This window comes from Oncorhynchus nerka, linkage group LG3 (genome assembly GCF_034236695.1).
Source record: "Oncorhynchus nerka isolate Pitt River linkage group LG3, Oner_Uvic_2.0, whole genome shotgun sequence".
In the NCBI taxonomy this organism is placed as follows: Eukaryota; Metazoa; Chordata; class Actinopteri; order Salmoniformes; family Salmonidae; genus Oncorhynchus; species Oncorhynchus nerka.
In genome coordinates this window covers 86,790,264-86,810,404 of record NC_088398.1, presented here as the reverse complement: position 1 = coordinate 86,810,404, position 20,141 = coordinate 86,790,264, and the positions used below count along the sequence as shown (strand labels likewise).

General features: G+C 48.7%; 1 protein-coding gene across 1 annotated transcript in view; it reads right to left on the bottom strand.

Annotated features, from left to right (window-relative positions):
• Positions 1-20,141, bottom strand: part of LOC115127422 (insulin-like growth factor 2 mRNA-binding protein 2) — a 133,749-nt gene that overhangs the window by 71,361 nt on the left and 42,247 nt on the right. Inside the window, 3 exon segments of the mRNA XM_065016395.1 lie at positions 961-1,024; positions 13,849-13,900; positions 19,733-19,781. Coding sequence (XP_064872467.1) covers positions 961-1,024; positions 13,849-13,900; positions 19,733-19,781 — 165 coding nt within the window.

Genomic DNA, 20,141 nt, shown 5'->3' with positions numbered 1-20,141 from the left:
CTCTGTGAGGGGAGAGTCAACTTCTCTATGGCTCTGAGAGGGGAGAGTCAACTTCTCTATGGCTCTGTGAGGGGAGAGGAGAGCCAACTTCTCTATGGCTCTGTGAGGGAAGAGGAGAGCCAACTTCTCTATGGCTCTGAGAGGGGAGAGTCAATTTATCTATGGCTCTGAGAGGGGAGAGGAGAGTCAACTTCTCTATGGCTCTGAGAGAGGAGAGTCAACTTCTCTATGGCTCTGTGAGGGGAGAGGAGAGTCAACTTCTCTATGGCTCTGAGAGAGGAGAGTCAACTTCTCTATGGCTCTGTGAGGGGAGAGGAGAGTCAATTTCTCTATGGCTCTGAGAGGGGAGAGTCAACTTCTCTATGGCTCTGTGAGGGGAGAGGAGAGTCAATTTCTCTATGGCTCTGAGAGGGGAGAGTCAACTTCTCTATGGCTCTGAGAGGGGAGAGGAGAGTCAACTTCTCTATGGCTCTGAGAGGGGAGAGGAGAGTCAACTTCTCTATGGCTCTGAGAGGGGAGAGGAGAGTCAACTTCTCTATGGCTCTGTGAGGGGAGAGGAGAGCCAACTTCTCTATGGCTCTGTGAGGGGAGAGGAGAGTCAATTTCTCTATGGCTCTGAGAGGGGAGAGTCAACTTCTCTATGGCTCTGTGAGGGGAGAGGAGAGTCAATTTCTCTATGGCTCTGTGAGAGGAGAGGGTTAGGGTTAACGAGAGGAAGAGAGTTAGAAAAGGAGAGGGCAAGGGCTCTGAGTTGCCGAGTTAAATAAAGGTTAAAAAATATATATAAAAAGGGTTAGGGTGGCTCTGATACTCTTCTTCAGTGCCAAAACACTGTCTGAGCATATCTGACTAGTCTTAGACTAATTATCCCCTAGTTGAATAAATATTCTAATGTTTCTGCCATACTGATAGTGACATCATTTAAACACAGTAATACCACCAACAGATGACTCTACTCACACTTTGGCCTCCTCCTTGGTTGAGTATGTGGCATTCACCACAGCTGTTTCTGTATCCGTGGTAACTGTGGATGGAGAATGAGAGAGAAAGGGTTACAGGGTTAGAAACACCACCGCTGTTTCTGTGTCCGTGGTAACTGTGGATGGAGAATGAGAGAGACAGAGAGAAAGGGTTATAGGGTTAGAAACACCACTGCTGTTTCTGTGTCCGTGGTAACTGTGGATGGAGAATGAGAGAGAGAGAGAGAGAGAGAAAGGGTTATAGGGTTAGAAACGCCACCGCTGTTTCTGTGTCCATGGTAACTGTGGATGGAGAATGAGAGAGAGAGAGAGAGAGAGAAAGAAAGGGTTATAGGGTTAGAAACACCACAGCTGTTTCTGTGTCCATGGTAACTGTGGATGGAGAATGAGAGAGAGAGAGGGGTTCTATCATTTCTCTGCTGTACTGTAGGGGAGATATAGAGAACCACTACTGTAGGGGGGGATATAGAGGACCACTACTGTAGGGGGGGATATAGAGGCCCACTACTGTAGGGGGATATAGAGGCCCACTACTGTAGAGGGATATAGAGGCCCACTACTGTAGAGGAGGTATGAAGGACCACTACTGTAGGACCACTACTGTAGGACCACTACTGTAGGAGAATATAGAGGACCACTACTGTAGAGGAGGTATAGAGGACCACTACTGTAGGACCACTACTGTAGGTCCACTGCTGTAGGGGGATATAGAGGACCACCAGCCCTGCCTCCTCCAGTCCATCCCCTTTAAAGCCCTGCCTCTTCCAGTCCATTATTAAGCCCTGCCTCCTCCAGTCCATCCCCTTTAAGCCCTGCCTTCTCCAGTCCATTATTAAGCCCTGCCTCCTCCAGTCCATTATTAAGCCCTGCCTCCTCCAGTCCATTATTAAGCCCTGCCTTCTCCAGTCCATTATTAAGCCTTGCCTCCTCCAGTCCATCCCCTTTAAGCCCTGCCTCCTCCAGTCCATTATTAAGCTCAGCCTCCAGTCCATCCCCTTTAAGCCCTGCCTCCTCCAGTCCATTATTAAGCACTGCCTCCTCCAGTCCATTATTAAGCACTGCCTCCTCCAGTCCATTATTAAGCCCTGCCGACTCCAGTCCATTATTAAGCCCTGCCTCCTCCAGTCCAGCCCTGCCTCCTCCAGTCCATTATTAAGCCCTGCCTCCTCCAGTCCATTATTAAGCCCTGCCTCCTCCAGTCCTCCAGTCCATTATTAAGCCCTGCCTCCTCCAGTCCAGCCTCCTCCAGTCCATCCCCTTTAAAGCCCTGCCTCCTCCAGTCCATCCCCTTTAAGCCCTGCCTCCTCCAGTCCATTATTAAGCCCTGCCTCCTCCAGTCCATTCTTTAAGCCCTGCCTCCTCCAGTCCATCCCCTTTAAGCCCTGCCTCCTCCAGTCCATTATTAAGCCCTGCCTCCTCCAGTCCATTATTAAGCCCTGCCTCCTCCAGTCCATTATTAAGCCCTGCCTCCTCCAGTCCATCCCCTTTAAGCCCTCCTCCTCCAGTCCATCCCTTAAGCCCATCCTCCAGTCCATTATTAAGCCCTGCCTCCTCCAGTCCATTATTAAGCCCTGCCTCCTCCAGTCCATCCCCTTTAAGCCCTGCCTCCTCCAGTCCATTATTAAGCCCTGCCTCCTCCAGTCCATCCCCTTTAAAGCCCTGCCTCCTCCAGTCCATTATTAAGCCCTGCCTCCTCCAGTCCATTATTAAGCCCTGCCTCCTCCAGTCCATCCCCTTTAAAGCCCTGCCTCCTCCAGTCCATCCCCTTTAAGCCCTGCCTCCTCCAGTCCATCCCCTTTAAGCCCTGCCTCCTCCAGTCCATTCTCTTTAAAGCCCTGCCTCCTCCAGTCCATCCCCTTTAAGCCCTGCCTCCTCCAGTCCATTATTAAGCCCTGCCTTCTCCAGTCCATTATTAAGCCCTGCCTCCTCCAGTCCATCCCCTTTAAGCCCTGCCTCCTCCAGTCCATCCCCTTTAAGCCCTGCCTCCTCCAGTCCATTATTAAGCCCTGCCTCCTCCAGTCCATTATTAAGCCCTGCCTCCTCCAGTCCATCCCCTTTAAGCCCTGCCTCCTCCAGTCCATTATTAAGCCCTGCCTCCTCCAGTCCATTATTAAGCCCTGCCTCCTCCAGTCCATTATTAAGCCCTGCCTCCTCCAGTCCATTATTAAGCCCTGCCTCCTCCAGTCCATTATTAAGCCCTGCCTCCAGTCCAGCCTCCTCCAGTCCATTCCTTTAAAGCCCTGCCTCCTCCAGTCCATTCCTTTAAGCCCTGCCTCCTCCAGTCCATTATTAAGCCCTGCCTCCTCCAGTCCATTATTAAGCCCTGCCTCCTCCAGTCCATTATTAAGCCCTGCCTCCTCCAGTCCATTATTAAGCCCTGCCTCCTCCAGTCCATCCCCTTTAAGCCCTGCCTCCTCCAGTCCATTATTAAGCCCTGCCTCCTCCAGTCCATCCCCTTTAAGCCCTGCCTCCAGTCCATCCCCTTTAAGCCTGCCTCCAGTCCATTATTAAGCCCTGCCTCCTCCAGTCCATCCCCTTTAAGCCCTGCCTCCTCCAGTCCATCCCCTTTAAGCCCTGCCTCCTCCAGTCCATTATTAAGCCCTGCCTCCTCCAGTCCATTATTAAGCCCTGCCTCCTCCAGTCCATTATTAAGCCCTGCCTCCTCCAGTCCATCCCCTTTAAGCCCTGCCTCCTCCAGTCCATTATTAAGCCCTGCCTCCTCCAGTCCATTATTAAGCTCAGCCTCCAGTCCATCCCCTTTAAGCCCTGCCTTAATAAAAAAAACTTTAAAGGAACCAGAGTAAAACATTCTCAGAACCTTCCTGTAACCTAAAAATAAACGTTCTTAGAACAGCTATATTTTCTCAGAACGTTAAAAAAAACATCTCCCTCTCACACTGCTCATTGTGGGATGCAGAACGGAATTAATCTGCTCTGCTCGAGGTCACAGAACACAGGATGCATCCCAAATGGCACCGCATTCCGTACATAGTGCACTACTTTACATACTAAACCTATGGGCCCTGCTCAAAAATAGTGCACTATATAGGGAATAACATTTGGGACGCAGTCCCAGCTCCATACTGAGACCATGTAATGAGAGAAACGATTCATGTTTATGTCACTATCTCAGATGGTTAGTGGTGGGAAGAGAGCAATTGAGAATCATGCGTCTCAAATGGCAACCAGGGTTGGTCCTGGTCAGTCCCTGGATGGGAGACCAGATGCTGCTGGAAGTGATGTTGGAGGGACAGTAGGAGGCACTCTTTCCTCTGGTCTAAATCAAATATCCCAATGCCCCAGGGCAGTGATTGGGGACACTGCCCTGTGTAGGATGGGGCGTTAAATGGGTGTCCTGACTCTCTGTGGTCACTAAAGATCCCATGGCACTTATCGTAAGAGTAGGGGTGTTAACCCCGGTGTCCTGGCTAAATTCCCAATCTGGCCCTCAAACCATCATGGTCACCTAATAATCCCCCGCTTACAATTGGCTCATTAATCCCCCTCCTCTCCCCTGTAACTATTCCCCAGGTCGTTGCTGTAAATGAGAACGTGTTCTCAGTCAACTTACAAGATAAAATACGTGTTAAATAAATCAATAAAAACCTATTCCCTATATACTGCACTACTTTTGACCAGGGCCCTATGGGGAGAAGGTTGTCATTTGGGACATGTTGCAGTTGCATCCAACAGAAGCATATGGATAATAGTGCAGGAACACGGTGTTTTTATTTTTTATTTTTTATTTCACCTTTATTTAACCAGGTAGGCTAGTTGAGAACAAGTTCTCATTTGCAACTGCGACCTGGCCAAGATAAAGCATAGCAGTGTGAACAGACAACACAGAGTTACACATGGAGTAAACAATTAACAAGTCAATAACACAGTAGAAAAAAAATGGGCAGTCTATATACAATGTGTGCAAAAGGCATGAGGAGGTAGGCGAATAATACAATTTTGCAGATTAACACTGGGGTGATAAAAGATCAGATGGTCATGTACAGGTAGAGATATTGGTGTGAGTGGTGGTAGTGGTATTTGGATCACCATTATCTGTTGTGAAAGCCGCAGCTACTCTTCCTGGGGTCCAACACAAAACATGAAACATAATACAGAACATTAATGAGAACAGCTCAAGGACAGAACTATATACATTTAAAACATCACACGTAGCCTACATATCAATACATACACACAAACTATCTAGGTCAAATGGGGGAGAGGCGTTGTGCCGTGAGGTGTTACTTTATTTGCTTCTTTAAAGCAGGTTTGCTGTTTATTTGAGCAATATGAGATGGAAGGGAATTCCATGTACTCATGGCTCTATATAATACTATATGCTTTCTTGAATTTGTTCTGGATTTTGGGACTATGAAAAGACCCCTGGTGGAATGTCTGCTGGGGTGTTTGTAAGTTGACTATGTAAACAATTTGTAATTTTAAACACATTAATCTTTCTTATAACAAGAAGTGATGCAGCCAGTCTCTCCTCAACTCTTAGCCAAGAGAGACTGGCATGCATAGTATTTATATCAGCCCTCTGATTACAATGAAGAGCAAGACGTGCCGCTCTGCCCTGGACCAGCTGCAACTTAACTAGGTCTTTCACTGCAGCACTTGACAACATGACAATAATCAATAATCAAGATAAGACCAAACTAGAGCCTGCAGGACTTGCTTTGTGGAGTGTGGTGTCAAAAAAGCAGAGCATCTCTTTATTATGGACAGACCTCTCCCCATCTTTACAACCATTGAATCTATATGTTTTGACCATGACAGTTTACATTCTAAGGTAACATCATGTAATTGAGTCTCCTCAACTTGTTCAACAGCCACACAATTCATTACCAGATTCAGCTGAGGTCTAGAACTTGCTCTCAGTTTTAGAGATGTTCAGGACCAGTTTATTACTGGCTACTAACCCAAAACAGACTGCAATTCTTTGTTAAGGGTTTCAGTGACTTCATTAGCTGTGGTTGCTGATGTGTATATGGTTGAATCAGCATACGTTGACACACATGCATGCTAAAAACATAAAAAGTATAGGACCTAGAGAGCTGCCCTGTGGTACACCCTACATGTTTGACATTAGAGAAGTTTCCATTAATGAAAACTCCGTTCTATTAGATAGATAACTCTGAATCCACGATATGGAAGAGGTTCAAAAGTGATAAAACATGTTTTGGTCAATAATATCAAAGGCTGCACTGAAATCTAACAGCACAGCAAACTACCTGCCCTCCAGGACACCTACACCACCCGATGTTACAGGAAGGCCATAAAGATCATCAAGGACATCAACCACCCGAACCACTGCCTGTTCACCCTGCTATTATCCAGAATGTGAGGTCAGTACAGGTGCATCAAAGCAGGGACAGAGAGACTGAAAAACAGCTTCTATCTCAAGGTCATCAGACTGTTGAACAGCCATCACTAACATTGAGTAGCTGCTGCCAACATACTGACTCATCTCCAGCCACTTAAATAATGAAAAATTTGATGTAATAAATGTATCACTAGCCACTTTAAACAATGCCACTTAATATAATGTTTACATACCCTACATTACTCATCTCATATGAATACCGTACTCTATACCATCTACTGCATCTTGCCTATGCAGTTCGGCCATCGCTCATCCATATATTTATATGCACATATTCTTATTCATTCCTTTAACCTTGTGTGTATAAGGTAGTTGTTGTGAAATTGTTAGATTACTTTTGTTTGATATTACTGCATGGTCGGAACTAGAAGCATAAGCATTTCACTACACACGCATTAACAACTGCTAAGTATGTGACAAATACAATTTAATTTGGTTTAGTGGTTGACATAGATTTAGTGGTTGTGGTAGATTTAGAGGTAGAGGTAGATGTAGTGGTCCTGGTATAGGTAGATTTAGTGGTATTGGTCGTGGTAGAGGTAGATTTAGTGGTAGATTTAGTGGTAGTGGTAGAGGTAGATTTAGTGGTATTTGTCGTGGTAGAGGTAGATTTAGTGGTAGAGGTAGATTTAGTGGTAGTGGTAGAGGTAGATTTAGTGGTAGTGGTAGATTTAGTGGTAGAGGTAGATTTAGTGGTAGTGGTAGAGGTAGATTTAGTGGTAGTGGTAGATTTAATGGTAGTGGTAGAGGTAGATTTAGTGGTAGAGGTAGATTTAATGGTAGTGGTAGAGGTAGATTTAGTGGTAGAGGTAGATTTAATGGTAGTGGTAGAGGTAGATTTAGTGGTAGAGGTAGAGGTAGATTTAGTGGCAGTGGTAGAGGTAGATTTAGTGGTAGAGGTAGAGGTAGAGGTAGATTTAGTGGTAGTGGTAGGGGTAGATTTAGTGGTAGAGGTAGATTTAGTGGAAGTGGTAGATTTAGTGGTAGAGGTAGTGGTAGAGGTAGATTTAGTGGTAGTGGTAGAGGTAGATTTAGTGGTAGAGGTAGATTTAGTGGTAGTGGTAGAGGTAGATTTAGTGGTAGTGGTAGAGGTAGATTTAGTGGTAGAGGTAGATTTAGTGGTAGTGGTAGTGGTAGATTTAGTGGTAGTGGTAGAGGTAGATTTAGTGGTAGAGGTAGATTTAGTGGTAGAGGTAGATTTAGTGGTAGTGGTAGAGGTAGTGGTAGAGGTAGATTTAGTGGTAGAGGTAGACATCGATTTAGTGGTATAGGCAGAGGTAGTGGTAGATTTAGTGGTAGTGGTAGAGGTATGGGTAGAGGTAGATTTAGTGGTAGGGGTAGATTTAGTGGTAGGGGTAGATTTAGTGGTAGGGGTAGATTTAGTGGTAGAGGTAGATTTAGTGGTAGTGGTAGAGGTAGATTTAGTGGTAGTGGTAGATTTAGTGGTAGATTTAGTGGTAGATTTAGTGGTAGAGGTAGATTTAGTGGTAGAGGTAGTGGTAGAGGTAGATTTAGTGGTAGAGGTAGAGGTAGATTTAGTGGTAGTGGTAGGGGTAGATTTAGTGGTAGAGGTAGTGGTAGAGGTAGATTTAGTGGTAGTAGTAGAGGTAGATTTAGTGGTAGAGGTAGATTTAGTGGTAGAGGTAGTGGTAGAGGTAGATTTAGTGGTAGAGGTAGATTTAGTGGTAGAGGTAGATTTAGTGGTAGAGGTAGACATCGATTTAGTGGTATAGGCAGAGGTAGTGGTAGATTTAGTGGTAGTGGTAGAGGTATGGGTAGAGGTAGATTTAGTGGTAGGGGTAGATTTAGTGGTAGGGGTAGATTTAGTGGTAGAGGTAGTGATAGAGAAGTAGTGGAGTATGAGGTAGTGATAGAGGTAGTAGTGGAGTATGAGGTAGTGATAGAGGTAGAGGTAGATTTAGTGGTAGAGGTAGATTTAGTGGTAGAGGTAGATTTAGTGGTAGAGGTAGAAGTAGATTTAGTGGTAGAAGTAGATTTAGTGGTAGAGGTAGATTTAGTGGTAGAAGTAGATTTAGTGGTAGAGGTAGATTTAGTGGTAGAGGTAGATTTAGTGGTAGAAGTAGATTTAGTGGTAGAGGTAGATTTAGTGGTAGAGGTAGATTTAGTGGTAGAGGTAGATTTAGTGGTAGAGGTAGAAGTAGATTTAGTGGTAGAAGTAGATTTAGTGGTAGAGGTAGATTTAGTGGTAGAGGTAGATTTAGTGGTAGAGGTAGATTTAGTGGTAGTGGTAGAAGTAGATTTAGTGGTAGAAGTAGATTTAGTGGTAGAGGTAGAAGTAGATTTAGTGGTAGAGGTAGAAGTAGATTTAGTGGTAGAGGTAGAAGTAGATTTAGTGGTAGAGGTAGATTTAGTGGTACTGGTATAGGTAGAGGTATTGGACGAGGTAGATTTAGTGGCAGAGGTAGTGGTGGAGTATGAGGTAGTGATAGAGGTAGAGGTAGAGGCAGAGGTAGTGGTGGAGTATGAGTATGAGGCAGTGATAGAGGTAGAGGTAGTGATAGAGGTAGTAGTGGATTATGAGGTAGTGATAGAGGTAGTAGTGGAGTATGAGGTAGTGATAGAGGTAGTGATAGAGGTAGTAGTGGAGTATGAGGTAGTGATAGAGGTAGAGGTAGTGATAGAGGTAGATTTAGTGGCAGAGGTAGATTTAGTGGCAGAGGTAGTGGTGGAGTATGAGGTAGTGATAGAGGTAGAGGTAGTGGCAGAGGTAGTGTTGGAGTATGAGTATGAGGCAGTGATAGAGGTAGAGGTAGTGATAGAGGTAGTAGTGGAGTATGAGGTAGTGATAGAGGTAGTAGTGGAGTATGAGGTAGTGATAGAGGTAGAGGTAGTGATAGAGGTAGTAGTGGAGTATGAGGTAGTGATAGAGGTAGAGGTAGTGATAGAGGTAGTAGTGGAGTATGAGGTAGTGATAGAGGTAGAGGTAGTGATAGAGGTAGTAGTGGAGTATGAGGTAGTGATAGAGGTAGAGGTAGTGATAGAGGTAGTAGTGGAGTATGAGGTAGTGATAGAGGTAGAGGTAGTGATAGAGGTAGTTTTAGTGGTAGTGGTAGAGGTAGATTTAGTGGTAGTGGTAGAGGTAGATTTAGTGGTAGAGGTAGATTTAGTGGTAGTGGTAGAGGTAGATTTAGTGGTAGAGGTAGATTTAGTGGTAGTGGTAGATTTAGTGGTAGTGGTAGAGGTAGATTTAGTGGTAGAGGTAGATTTAGTGGTAGAGGTAGATTTAGTGGTAGTGGTAGAGGTAGTGGTAGAGGTAGATTTAGTGGTAGAGGTAGACATCGATTTAGTGGTATAGGCAGAGGTAGTGGTAGATTTAGTGGTAGTGGTAGAGGTATGGGTAGAGGTAGATTTAGTGGTAGGGGTAGATTTAGTGGTAGGGATAGATTTAGTGGTAGGGGTAGATTTAGAGGTAGATTTAGTGGTAGTGGTAGAGGTAGATTTAGTGGTAGTGGTAGATTTAGTGGTAGATTTAGTGGTAGAGGTAGATTTAGTGGTAGAGGTAGTGGTAGAGGTAGATTTAGTGGTAGAGGTAGAGGTAGATTTAGTGGTAGTGGTAGGGGTAGATTTAGTGGTAGAGGTAGATTTAGTGGAAGTGGTAGATTTAGTGGTAGAGGTAGTGGTAGAGGTAGATTTAGTGGTAGTGGTAGAGGTAGATTTAGTGGTAGAGGTAGATTTAGTGGTAGTGGTAGAGGTAGATTTAGTGGTAGAGGTAGATTTAGTGGTAGTGGTAGTGGTAGATTTAGTGGTAGTGGTAGAGGTAGATTTAGTGGTAGAGGTAGATTTAGTGGTAGAGGTAGATTTAGTGGTAGTGGTAGAGGTAGTGGTAGAGGTAGATTTAGTGGTAGAGGTAGACATCGATTTAGTGGTATAGGCAGAGGTAGTGGTAGATTTAGTGGTAGTGGTAGAGGTATGGGTAGAGGTAGATTTAGTGGTAGGGGTAGGGGTAGATTTAGTGGTAGGGGTAGATTTAGTGGTAGAGGTAGTGATAGAGGTAGTAGTGGAGTATGAGGTAGTGATAGAGGTAGTAGTGGAGTATGAGGTAGTGATAGAGGTAGAGGTAGTGATAGAGGTAGTAGTGGAGTATGAGGTAGTGATAGAGGTAGAGGTAGTGATAGAGGTAGTAGTGGAGTATGAGGTAGTGATAGAGGTAGAGGTAGTGATAGAGGTAGTAGTGGAGTATGAGGTAGTGATAGAGGTAGTTTTAGTGGCAGAGGTAGTTTTAGTGGCAGAGGTAGTTTTAGTGGCAGAGGTAGTTTTAGTGGCAGAGGTAGTGGTGGAGTATGAGGTAGTGATAGAGGTAGAGGTAGTGATAGAGGTAGATTTAGTGGCAGAGGTAGTTTTAGTGGCAGAGGTAGTGGTGGAGTATGAGGTAGTGATAGAGGTAGTAGTGGAGTATGAGGTAGTGATAGAGGTAGAGGTAGTGATAGAGGTAGTGGTGGAGTATGAGGTAGTGATAGAGGTAGAGGTAGTGATAGAGGTAGAGGTAGTGATAGAGGTAGTGGTGCAGTATGAGGTAGTGATAGAGGTAGTGGTGCAGTATGAGGTAGTGATAGAGGTAGTAGTGGAGTATGAGGTAGTGATAGAGGTAGAGGTAGTGATAGAGGTAGTAGTGGAGTATGAGGTAGTGATAGAGGTAGTAGTGGAGTATGAGGTAGTGATAGAGGTAGTAGTGGAGTATGAGGTAGTGATAGAGGTAGAGGTAGTGATAGAGGTAGTAGTGGAGTATGAGGTAGTGATAGAGGTAGAGGTAGTGATAGAGGTAGTAGTGGAGTATGAGGTAGTGATAGAGGTAGAGGTAGTGATAGAGGTAGTAGTGGAGTATGAGGTAGTGATAGAGGTAGAGGGAGTGATAGAGGCAGATTTAGTGGCAGAGGTAGTTTTAGTGGCAGAGGTAGTGGTGGAGTATGAGGTAGTGATAGAGGTAGTAGGGGAGTATGAGGTAGTGATAGAGGTAGAGGTAGTGATAGAGGTAGTAGTGGAGTATGAGGTAGTGATAGAGGTAGAGGTAGTGATAGAGGTAGTGGTGGAGTATGAGGTAGTGATAGAGGTAGTAGTGGAGTATGAGGTAGTGATAGAGGTAGTAGTGGAGTATGAGGTAGTGATAGAGGTAGAGGTAGTGATAGAGGTAGATTTAGTGGCAGAGGTAGTTTTAGTGGCAGAGGTAGTAGTGGAGTATGAGGTAGTGATAGAGGTAGAGGTAGTGATAGAGGTAGTGGTGGAGTATGAGGTAGTGATAGAGGTAGTAGTGGAGTATGAGGTAGTGATAGAGGTAGTAGTGGAGTATGAGGTAGTGATAGAGTAGTAGAGGTAGTGATAGAGGTAGATTTAGTGGCAGAGGTAGTTTTAGTGGCAGAGGTAGTAGTGGAGTATGAGGTAGTGATAGAGGTAGTAGTGGAGTATGAGGTAGTGGTAGAGGTAGTGATAGAGGTAGTAGTGGAGTATGAGGTAGTGATAGAGGTAGAGGTAGTGATAGAGGTAGTAGTGGAGTATGAGGTAGTGATAGAGGTAGAGGTAGTGATAGAGGTAGTAGTGGAGTATGAGGTAGTGATAGAGGTAGAGGTAGTGATAGAGGTAGATTTAGTGGCAGAGGTAGTTTTAGTGGCAGAGGTAGTAGTGGAGTATGAGGTAGTGATAGAGGTAGAGGTAGTGATAGAGGTAGTAGTGGAGTATGAGGTAGTGATAGAGGTAGAGGTAGTGATAGAGGTAGTAGTGGAGTATGAGGTAGTGATAGAGGTAGTGGTGCAGTATGAGGTAGTGATAGAGGTAGTAGTGGAGTATGAGGTAGTGATAGAGGTAGTAGTGGAGTATGAGGTAGTGATAGAGGTAGTAGTGGAGTATGAGGTAGTGATAGAGGTAGAGGTAGTGATAGAGGTAGTAGTGGAGTATGAGGTAGTGATAGAGGTAGAGGTAGTGATAGAGGTAGTAGTGGAGTATGAGGTAGTGATAGAGGTAGAGGTAGTGATAGAGGTAGTAGTGGAGTATGAGGTAGTGATAGAGGTAGAGGTAGTGATAGAGGTAGTAGTGGAGTATGAGGTAGTGATAGAGGTAGAGGTAGTGATAGAGGTAGTGGTGGAGTATGAGGTAGTGATAGAGGTAGTGATAGAGGTAGAGGTAGTGATAGAGGTAGTAGTGGAGTATGAGGTAGTGATAGAGGTAGTGGTGCAGTATGAGGTAGTGATAGCGGTAGTAGTGGAGTATGAGATAGAGGTAGAGGTAGTGATAGAGGTAGTAGTGGAGTATGAGGTAGTGATAGAGGTAGTAGTTGAGTATGAGGTAGTGATAGAGGTAGAGGTAGTGATAGAGGTAGTGGTGGAGTATGAGGTAGTGATAGAGGTAGAGGTAGTGATAGAGGTAGAGGTAGTGATAGAGGTAGTAGTGGAGTATGAGGTAGTGATAGAGGTAGTAGTGGAGTATGAGATAGAGGTAGAGGTAGTGATAGAGGTAGTAGTGGAGTATGAGGTAGTGATAGAGGTAGAGGTAGTGATAGAGGTAGTAGTGGAGTATGAGGTAGTGATAGAGGTAGTGGTGCAGTATGAGGTAGTGATAGAGGTAGTAGTGGAGTATGAGATAGAGGTAGAGGTAGTGATAGAGGTAGTAGTGGAGTATGAGGTAGTGATAGAGGTAGAGGTAGTGATAGAGGTAGTAGTGGAGTATGAGGTAGTGATAGAGGTAGTGATAGAGGTAGTAGTGGAGTATGAGGTAGTGGTAGAGGTAGTAGTGGAGTATGAGGTAGTGATAGAGGTAGAGGTAGTAGTGGAGTATGAGGTAGTGATAGAGGTAGAGGTAGTGATAGAGGTAGTAGTGGAGTATGAGGTAGTGATAGAGGTAGTAGTGGAGTATGAGGTAGTGATAGAGGTAGTGATAGAGGTAGTAGTGGAGTATGAGGTAGTGATAGAGGTAGAGGTAGTGATAGAGGTAGATTTAGTGGCAGAGGTAGTTTTAGTGGCAGAGGTAGTGGTGGAGTATGAGGTAGTGATAGAGGTAGTAGTGGAGTATGAGGTAGTGATGAAGCTCCCGACGAACAGTTCTTGTGCTGACGTTACTTCAGCACTCTGCAGTCCCGTTCTGTGAGCTTGTGTGGCCTACCACTTTGCGTCTGAGCCGTTGTTGCTCCTAAACGTTCCCACTTCACAATAACAGCACTTTCATTTTACCGGGACAGATCTAGCTGGGCATACATTTGTTGAACTGACTCCTATGACGGTGCAACTTTGAATGTCATTGAGCTCTTCTGTACCGGCCATTCAACTGCCAATGTTTGTCTATGGAGATTGCATGGCTGTGTGCTCGATTTTATACACCTGTCAGCAAAGGGTGTGGCTGAAATAACCGGATTCACTAATGAAAGTAAGTCGACTCCCCTTCACGTGTATTTAAAAAAGCATATCGATAATATTTAAGGAAAAAAAACAGTTGAAAAGATTGTAATGATATAAAAGATAAGGTATTGTAATGTCTCACCTTGTTCCACGTTGTCTACAGTACCATACTGAGCTAGAAGGCCGTCCAAAACCTGAGGGAAAGACGGAACACAATCAATTACACACACAGGTACTGTCAGCCCTGGGATACGGCTGAGTTACTGTCAGTCCTGGGATACGGCTGAGTTACTGTCAGCCCTGGGTTACGGCTGAGTTACTGTCAGCCCTGGGTTACGGCTGAGTTACTGTCAGCCCTGGGATACGGCTGAGTTACTGTCAGCCCTGGGATACGGCTGAGTTACTGTCAGCCCTGGGATACGGCTGAGTTACTGTCAGCCCTGGGATACGGCTGAGTTACTGTCAGCCCTGGGATACGGCTGAGTTACTGTCAGCCCTGGGATACGGCTGAGTTACTGTCAGCCCTGGGATACGACTGAGTTACTGTCAGTCCTGGGTTACGGCTGAGTTACTGTCAGCCCTGGGATACGGCTGAGTTACTGTCAGCCCTGGGATACGGCTGAGTTACTGTCAGTCCTGGGTTACGGCTGAGTTACTGTCAGCCCTGGGTTACGGCTGAGTTACTGTCAGCCCTGGGTTACGGCTGAGTTACTGTCAGCCCTGGGATACGGCTGAGTTACTGTCAGTCCTGGGATACGGCTGAGTTACTGTCAGCCCTGGGATACGGCTGAGTTACTGTCAGTCCTGGGATACGGCTGAGTTACTGTCAGCCCTGGGTTACGGCTGAGTTACTGTCAGCCCTGGGATACGGCTGAGTTACTGTCAGCCCTGGGATACGGCTGAGTTACTGTCAGCCCTGGGTTACGGCTGAGTTACTGTCAGCCCTGGGATACGGCTGAGTTACTGTCAGCCCTGGGTTACGGCTGAGTTACTGTCAGCCCTGGGATACGGCTGAGTTACTGTCAGCCCTGGGATACGGCTGAGTTACTGTCAGCCCTGGGTTACGGCTGAGTTACTGTCAGCCCTGGGATACGGCTGAGTTACTGTCAGCCCTGGGATACGGCTGAGTTACTGTCAGTCCTGGGTTACGGCTGAGTTACTGTCAGTCCTGGGATACGGCTGAGTTACTGTCAGCCCTGGGTTACGGCTGAGTTACTGTCAGCCCTGGGTTACGGCTGAGTTACTGTCAGCCCTGGGTTACGGCTGAGTTACTGTCAGCCCTGGGTTACGGCTGAGTTACTGTCAGCCCTGGGTGGCTGTCTGCTCGTCTGGGTTAGTGTGTTAGAGCCCTTGACTGCTGGGTTAGTGTTACTGTTAGGCTGATGTCATGATGTCAGAGACCGCTAGATGCCTTCAATCTCACACAAATTATCAAGGAACCAACCAGGTACAACCCTAAATCTGTAAACATGGGCACAGGGACACTGTCCAAGCTCTCACCACACCACCACACAGGGACACTGTCCAAGCTCTCACAACACCACCACACAGGGACACTGTCCAAGCTCTCACAACACCACCACACAGGGACACTGTCCAAGCTCTCACAACACCACCACACAGGGACACTGTCCTAGCTCTCACAACACCACCACACAGGGACACTGTCCAAGCTCTCACAACACCACCACACAGGGACACTGTCCTAACCCTCACCACACCACCACACAGGGACACTGTCCTAGCCCTCACCACACCACCACACAGGGACACTGTCCTAGCCCTCACCACACCACCACACAGGGACACTGTCCTAGCCCTCACCTCACCACCACACAGGGACACTGTCCTAGCCCTCACCACACCACCACACAGGGACACTGTCCTAGCCCTCACCTCACCACCACACAGGGACACTGTCCTAGCCCTCACCACACCACCACACAGAGACACTGTCCTAACCCTCACCACACCACCACACAGGGACACTGTCCTAGCCCTCACCACACCACCACACAGGGACACTGTCCTAGCCCTCACCACACCACCACACAGGGACACTGTCCTAGCCCTCACCTCACCACCACACAGGGACACTGTCCTAGCCCTCACCACACCACCACACAGAGACACTGTCCTAACCCTCACCACACCACCACACAGGGACACTGTCCTAGCCCTCACCACACCACCACACAGGGACACTGTCCTAGCCCTCACCACACCACCACACAGGGACACTGTCCTAGCCCTCACCTCACCACCACACAGGGACACTGTCCTAGCCCTCACCACACCACCACACAGGGACACTGTCCTAGCCCTCACCACACCACCACACAGAGACACTGTCCTAACCCTCACCACACCACCACACAGGGACACTGTCCTAGCCCTCACCACACCACCACACAGGGACACTGTCCAAGCCCTCACCACACAGGGACACTGTCCTAGCCCTCACCACACCACCACACAGAGACACTGTCCTAACCCTCACCACACCACCACACAGGGACACTGTCCTAGCCCTCACCACACCACCACACAGAGACACTGTCCTAACCCTCACCACACCACCACACAGGGACACTGTACTAGCCCTCACCACACCACCACACAGGGACACTGTCCTAGCCCTCACCACACCACCACACAGGGACACTGTCCTAGCCCTCACCTCACCACCACACAGGGACACTGTCCTAGCCCTCACCTCACCACCACACAGGGACACTGTCCTAGCCCTCACCACACCACCACACAGGGACACTGTCCAAGCCCTCACCACACCACCACACAGGGACACTGTCCTAGCCCTCACCACACCACCACACAGAGACACTGTCCTAACCCTCACCACACCACCACACAGGGACACTGTCCTAGCCCTCACCACACCACCACACAGGGACACTGTCCTAACCCTCACCACACCACCACACAGAGACACTGTCCTAACCCTCACCACACCACCACACAGGGACACTGTCCTAACCCTCACCACACCACCACACAGAGACACTGTCCTAACCCTCACCACACCACCACACAGAGACACTGTCCTAACCCTCACCACACCACCACACAGAGACACTGTCCTAGCCCTCACCACACCACCACACAGGGACACTGTCCTAGCCCTCACCACACCACCACACAGGGACACTGTCCTAGCCCTCACCACACCACCACACAGGGACACTGTCCTAGCCCTCACCACACCACCACACAGGGACACTGTTCTAGCCCTCACCACACCACCACACAGGGACACTGTCCTAGCCCTCACCACACCACCACACAGAGACACTGTCCTAACCCTCACCACACCACCACACAGGGACACTGTCCTAGCCCCTCACCACACCACCACACAGGGACACTGTCCTAGCCCTCACCACACCAACACAGGGACACTGTCCTAGCCCTCACCACACAGGGACACTGTCCTAGCCCTCACCACACAGGGACACTGTCCTAGCCCTCACCACACCACCACACAGGGACACTGTCCTATCCCTCACCACACCAACACAGGGACACTGTCCAAGCCCTCACCACACAGGGACACTGTCCAAGCCCTCACCACACAGGGACACTGTCCAAGCCCTCACCACACAGGGACACTGTCCTAGCCCTCACCACACCACCACACAGGGACACTGTCCAAGCCCTCACCACACCACCACACAGAGACACTGTCCTAACCCTCACCACACCACCACACAGAGACACTGTCCTAACCCTCACCACACCACCACACAGGGACACTGTCCTAACCCTCACCACACCACCACACAGAGACACTGTCCTAACCCTCACCACACCACCACACAGAGACACTGTCCTAACCCTCACCACACCACCACACAGAGACACTGTCCTAGCCCTCACCACACCACCACACAGGGACACTGTCCTAGCCCTCACCACACCACCACACAGGGACACTGTCCTGGCCCTCACCACACCACCACACAGGGACACTGTCCTAGCCCTCACCACACCACCACACAGGGACACTGTTCTAGCCCTCACCACACCACCACACAGGGACACTGTCCTAGCCCTCACCACACAGGGACACTGTCCTAGCCCTCACCACACAGGGACACTGTCCTAGCCCTCACCACACCACCACACAGGGACACTGTCCTATCCCTCACCACACCAACACAGGGACACTGTCCAAGCCCTCACCACACAGGGACACTGTCCAAGCCCTCACCACACAGGGACACTGTCCAAGCCCTCACCACACAGGGACACTGTCCAAGCCCTCACCACACAGGGACACTGTCCAAGCCCTCACCACACAGGGACACTGTCCTAGCCCTCACCACACCACCACACAGGGACACTGTCCAAGCCCTCACCACACCACCACACAGAGACACTGTCCTAACCCTCACCACACCACCACACAGAGACACTGTCCTAACCCTCACCACACCACCACACAGGGACACTGTCCTAACCCTCACCACACCACCACACAGAGACACTGTCCTAACCCTCACCACACCACCACACAGAGACACTGTCCTAGCCCTCACCACACCACCACACAGAGACACTGTCCTAGCCCTCACCACACCACCACACAGGGACACTGTCCTAGCCCTCACCACACCACCACACAGGGACACTGTCCTGGCCCTCACCACACCACCACACAGGGACACTGTCCTAGCCCTCACCACACCACCACACAGGGACACTGTTCTAGCCCTCACCACACCACCACACAGGGACACTGTCCTAGCCCTCACCACACCACCACACAGAGACACTGTCCTAACCCTCACCACACCACCACACAGGGACACTGTCCTAGCCCTCACCACACCACCACACAGGGACACTGTCCTAGCCCTCACCACACCAACACAGGGACACTGTCCTAGCCCTCACCACACAGGGACACTGTCCTAGCCCTCACCACACAGGGACACTGTCCTAGCCCTCACCACACCACCACACAGGGACACTGTCCTATCCCTCACCACACCAACACAGGGACACTGTCCAAGCCCTCACCACACAGGGACACTGTCCAAGCCCTCACCACACAGGGACACTGTCCAAGCCCTCACCACACAGGGACACTGTCCAAGCCCTCACCACACAGGGACACTGTCCTAGCCCTCACCACACCACCACACAGGGACACTGTCCAAGCCCTCACCACACCACCACACAGGGACACTGTCCAAGCCCTCACCACACCACCACACAGGGACACTGTCCAAGCCCTCACCACCACACAGGGACACTGTCCAAGCCCTCACCTCCACACAGGGACACTGTCCAAGCCCTCACCACCACATAGGGACACTGTCCAAGCCCTCACCACCACACAGGGACACTGTCCAAGCCCTCACCTCCACACAGGGACACTGTCCAAGCCCTCACCACCACACAGGGACACTGTCCAAGCCCTCACCACCACACAGGGGCACTGTCCAAGCCCTCACCACCACACAGGGACACTGTCCAAGCCCTCACCACCACACAGGGACACTGTCCAAGCCCTCACCACCACACAGGGACACTGTCCAAGCCCTCACCACCACACAGGGACACTGTCCAAGCCCTCACCACCACACAGGGACACTGTCCAAGCCCTCACCACCACACAGGGACACTGTCCAAGCCCTCACCACCACACAGGGACACTGTCCAAGCCCTCACCACACTTTGTTTTTAATCACACACAGAGGACAAGCTAAACAGGGATCCCACAAAACTAACATCTCTTCTCATGACCCCTGGAGCTCATGGCCAGCCGCTCTGTGCCAGCACAGCTGAAACTCTCATGGCCAGCCGCTTTGGGCCAGCACAGCTGAAACAAAATACTAACTAACGAGGCGACAGGTCCTACACATCCTGGCCAATGAGGATGATTACAATCAGAGCAAGCCACACCTAAACAGAACCAACCTCAAACTTGAAATCCAAAATGAAATCGAGCAAACCCCCAAAGACTATAACACCAGGCACAGACTGACTGAACGACTCACCTCCCACTGTAGATGAGGGGGAATGTTCCTGATCTGGATCTTGCGACTCCTGCAGAGATTACAGAGGCGGAGGAGAAGGAACCACAGGGTCAATCAGGAGAGAAGGGTTAACAGCTGAACCACAGGGTCAATCAGGAGAGAAGGGTTAACAGCTGAACCACAGGGTCAATCAGGAGAGAAGGGTTAACAGCTGAACCACAGGGTCAATCAGGAGAGAAGGGTTAACAGCTGAACCACAGGGTCAATGAGGAGAGAAGGGTTAACAGCTGAACCACAGGGTCAATCAGGAGAGAAGGGTTAACAGCTGAACCACAGGGTCAATCAGGAGAGAAGGGTTAACAGCTGAACCACAGGGTCAATCAGGAGAGAAGGGTTAACAGCTGAACCACAGGGTCAATCAGGAGAGAAG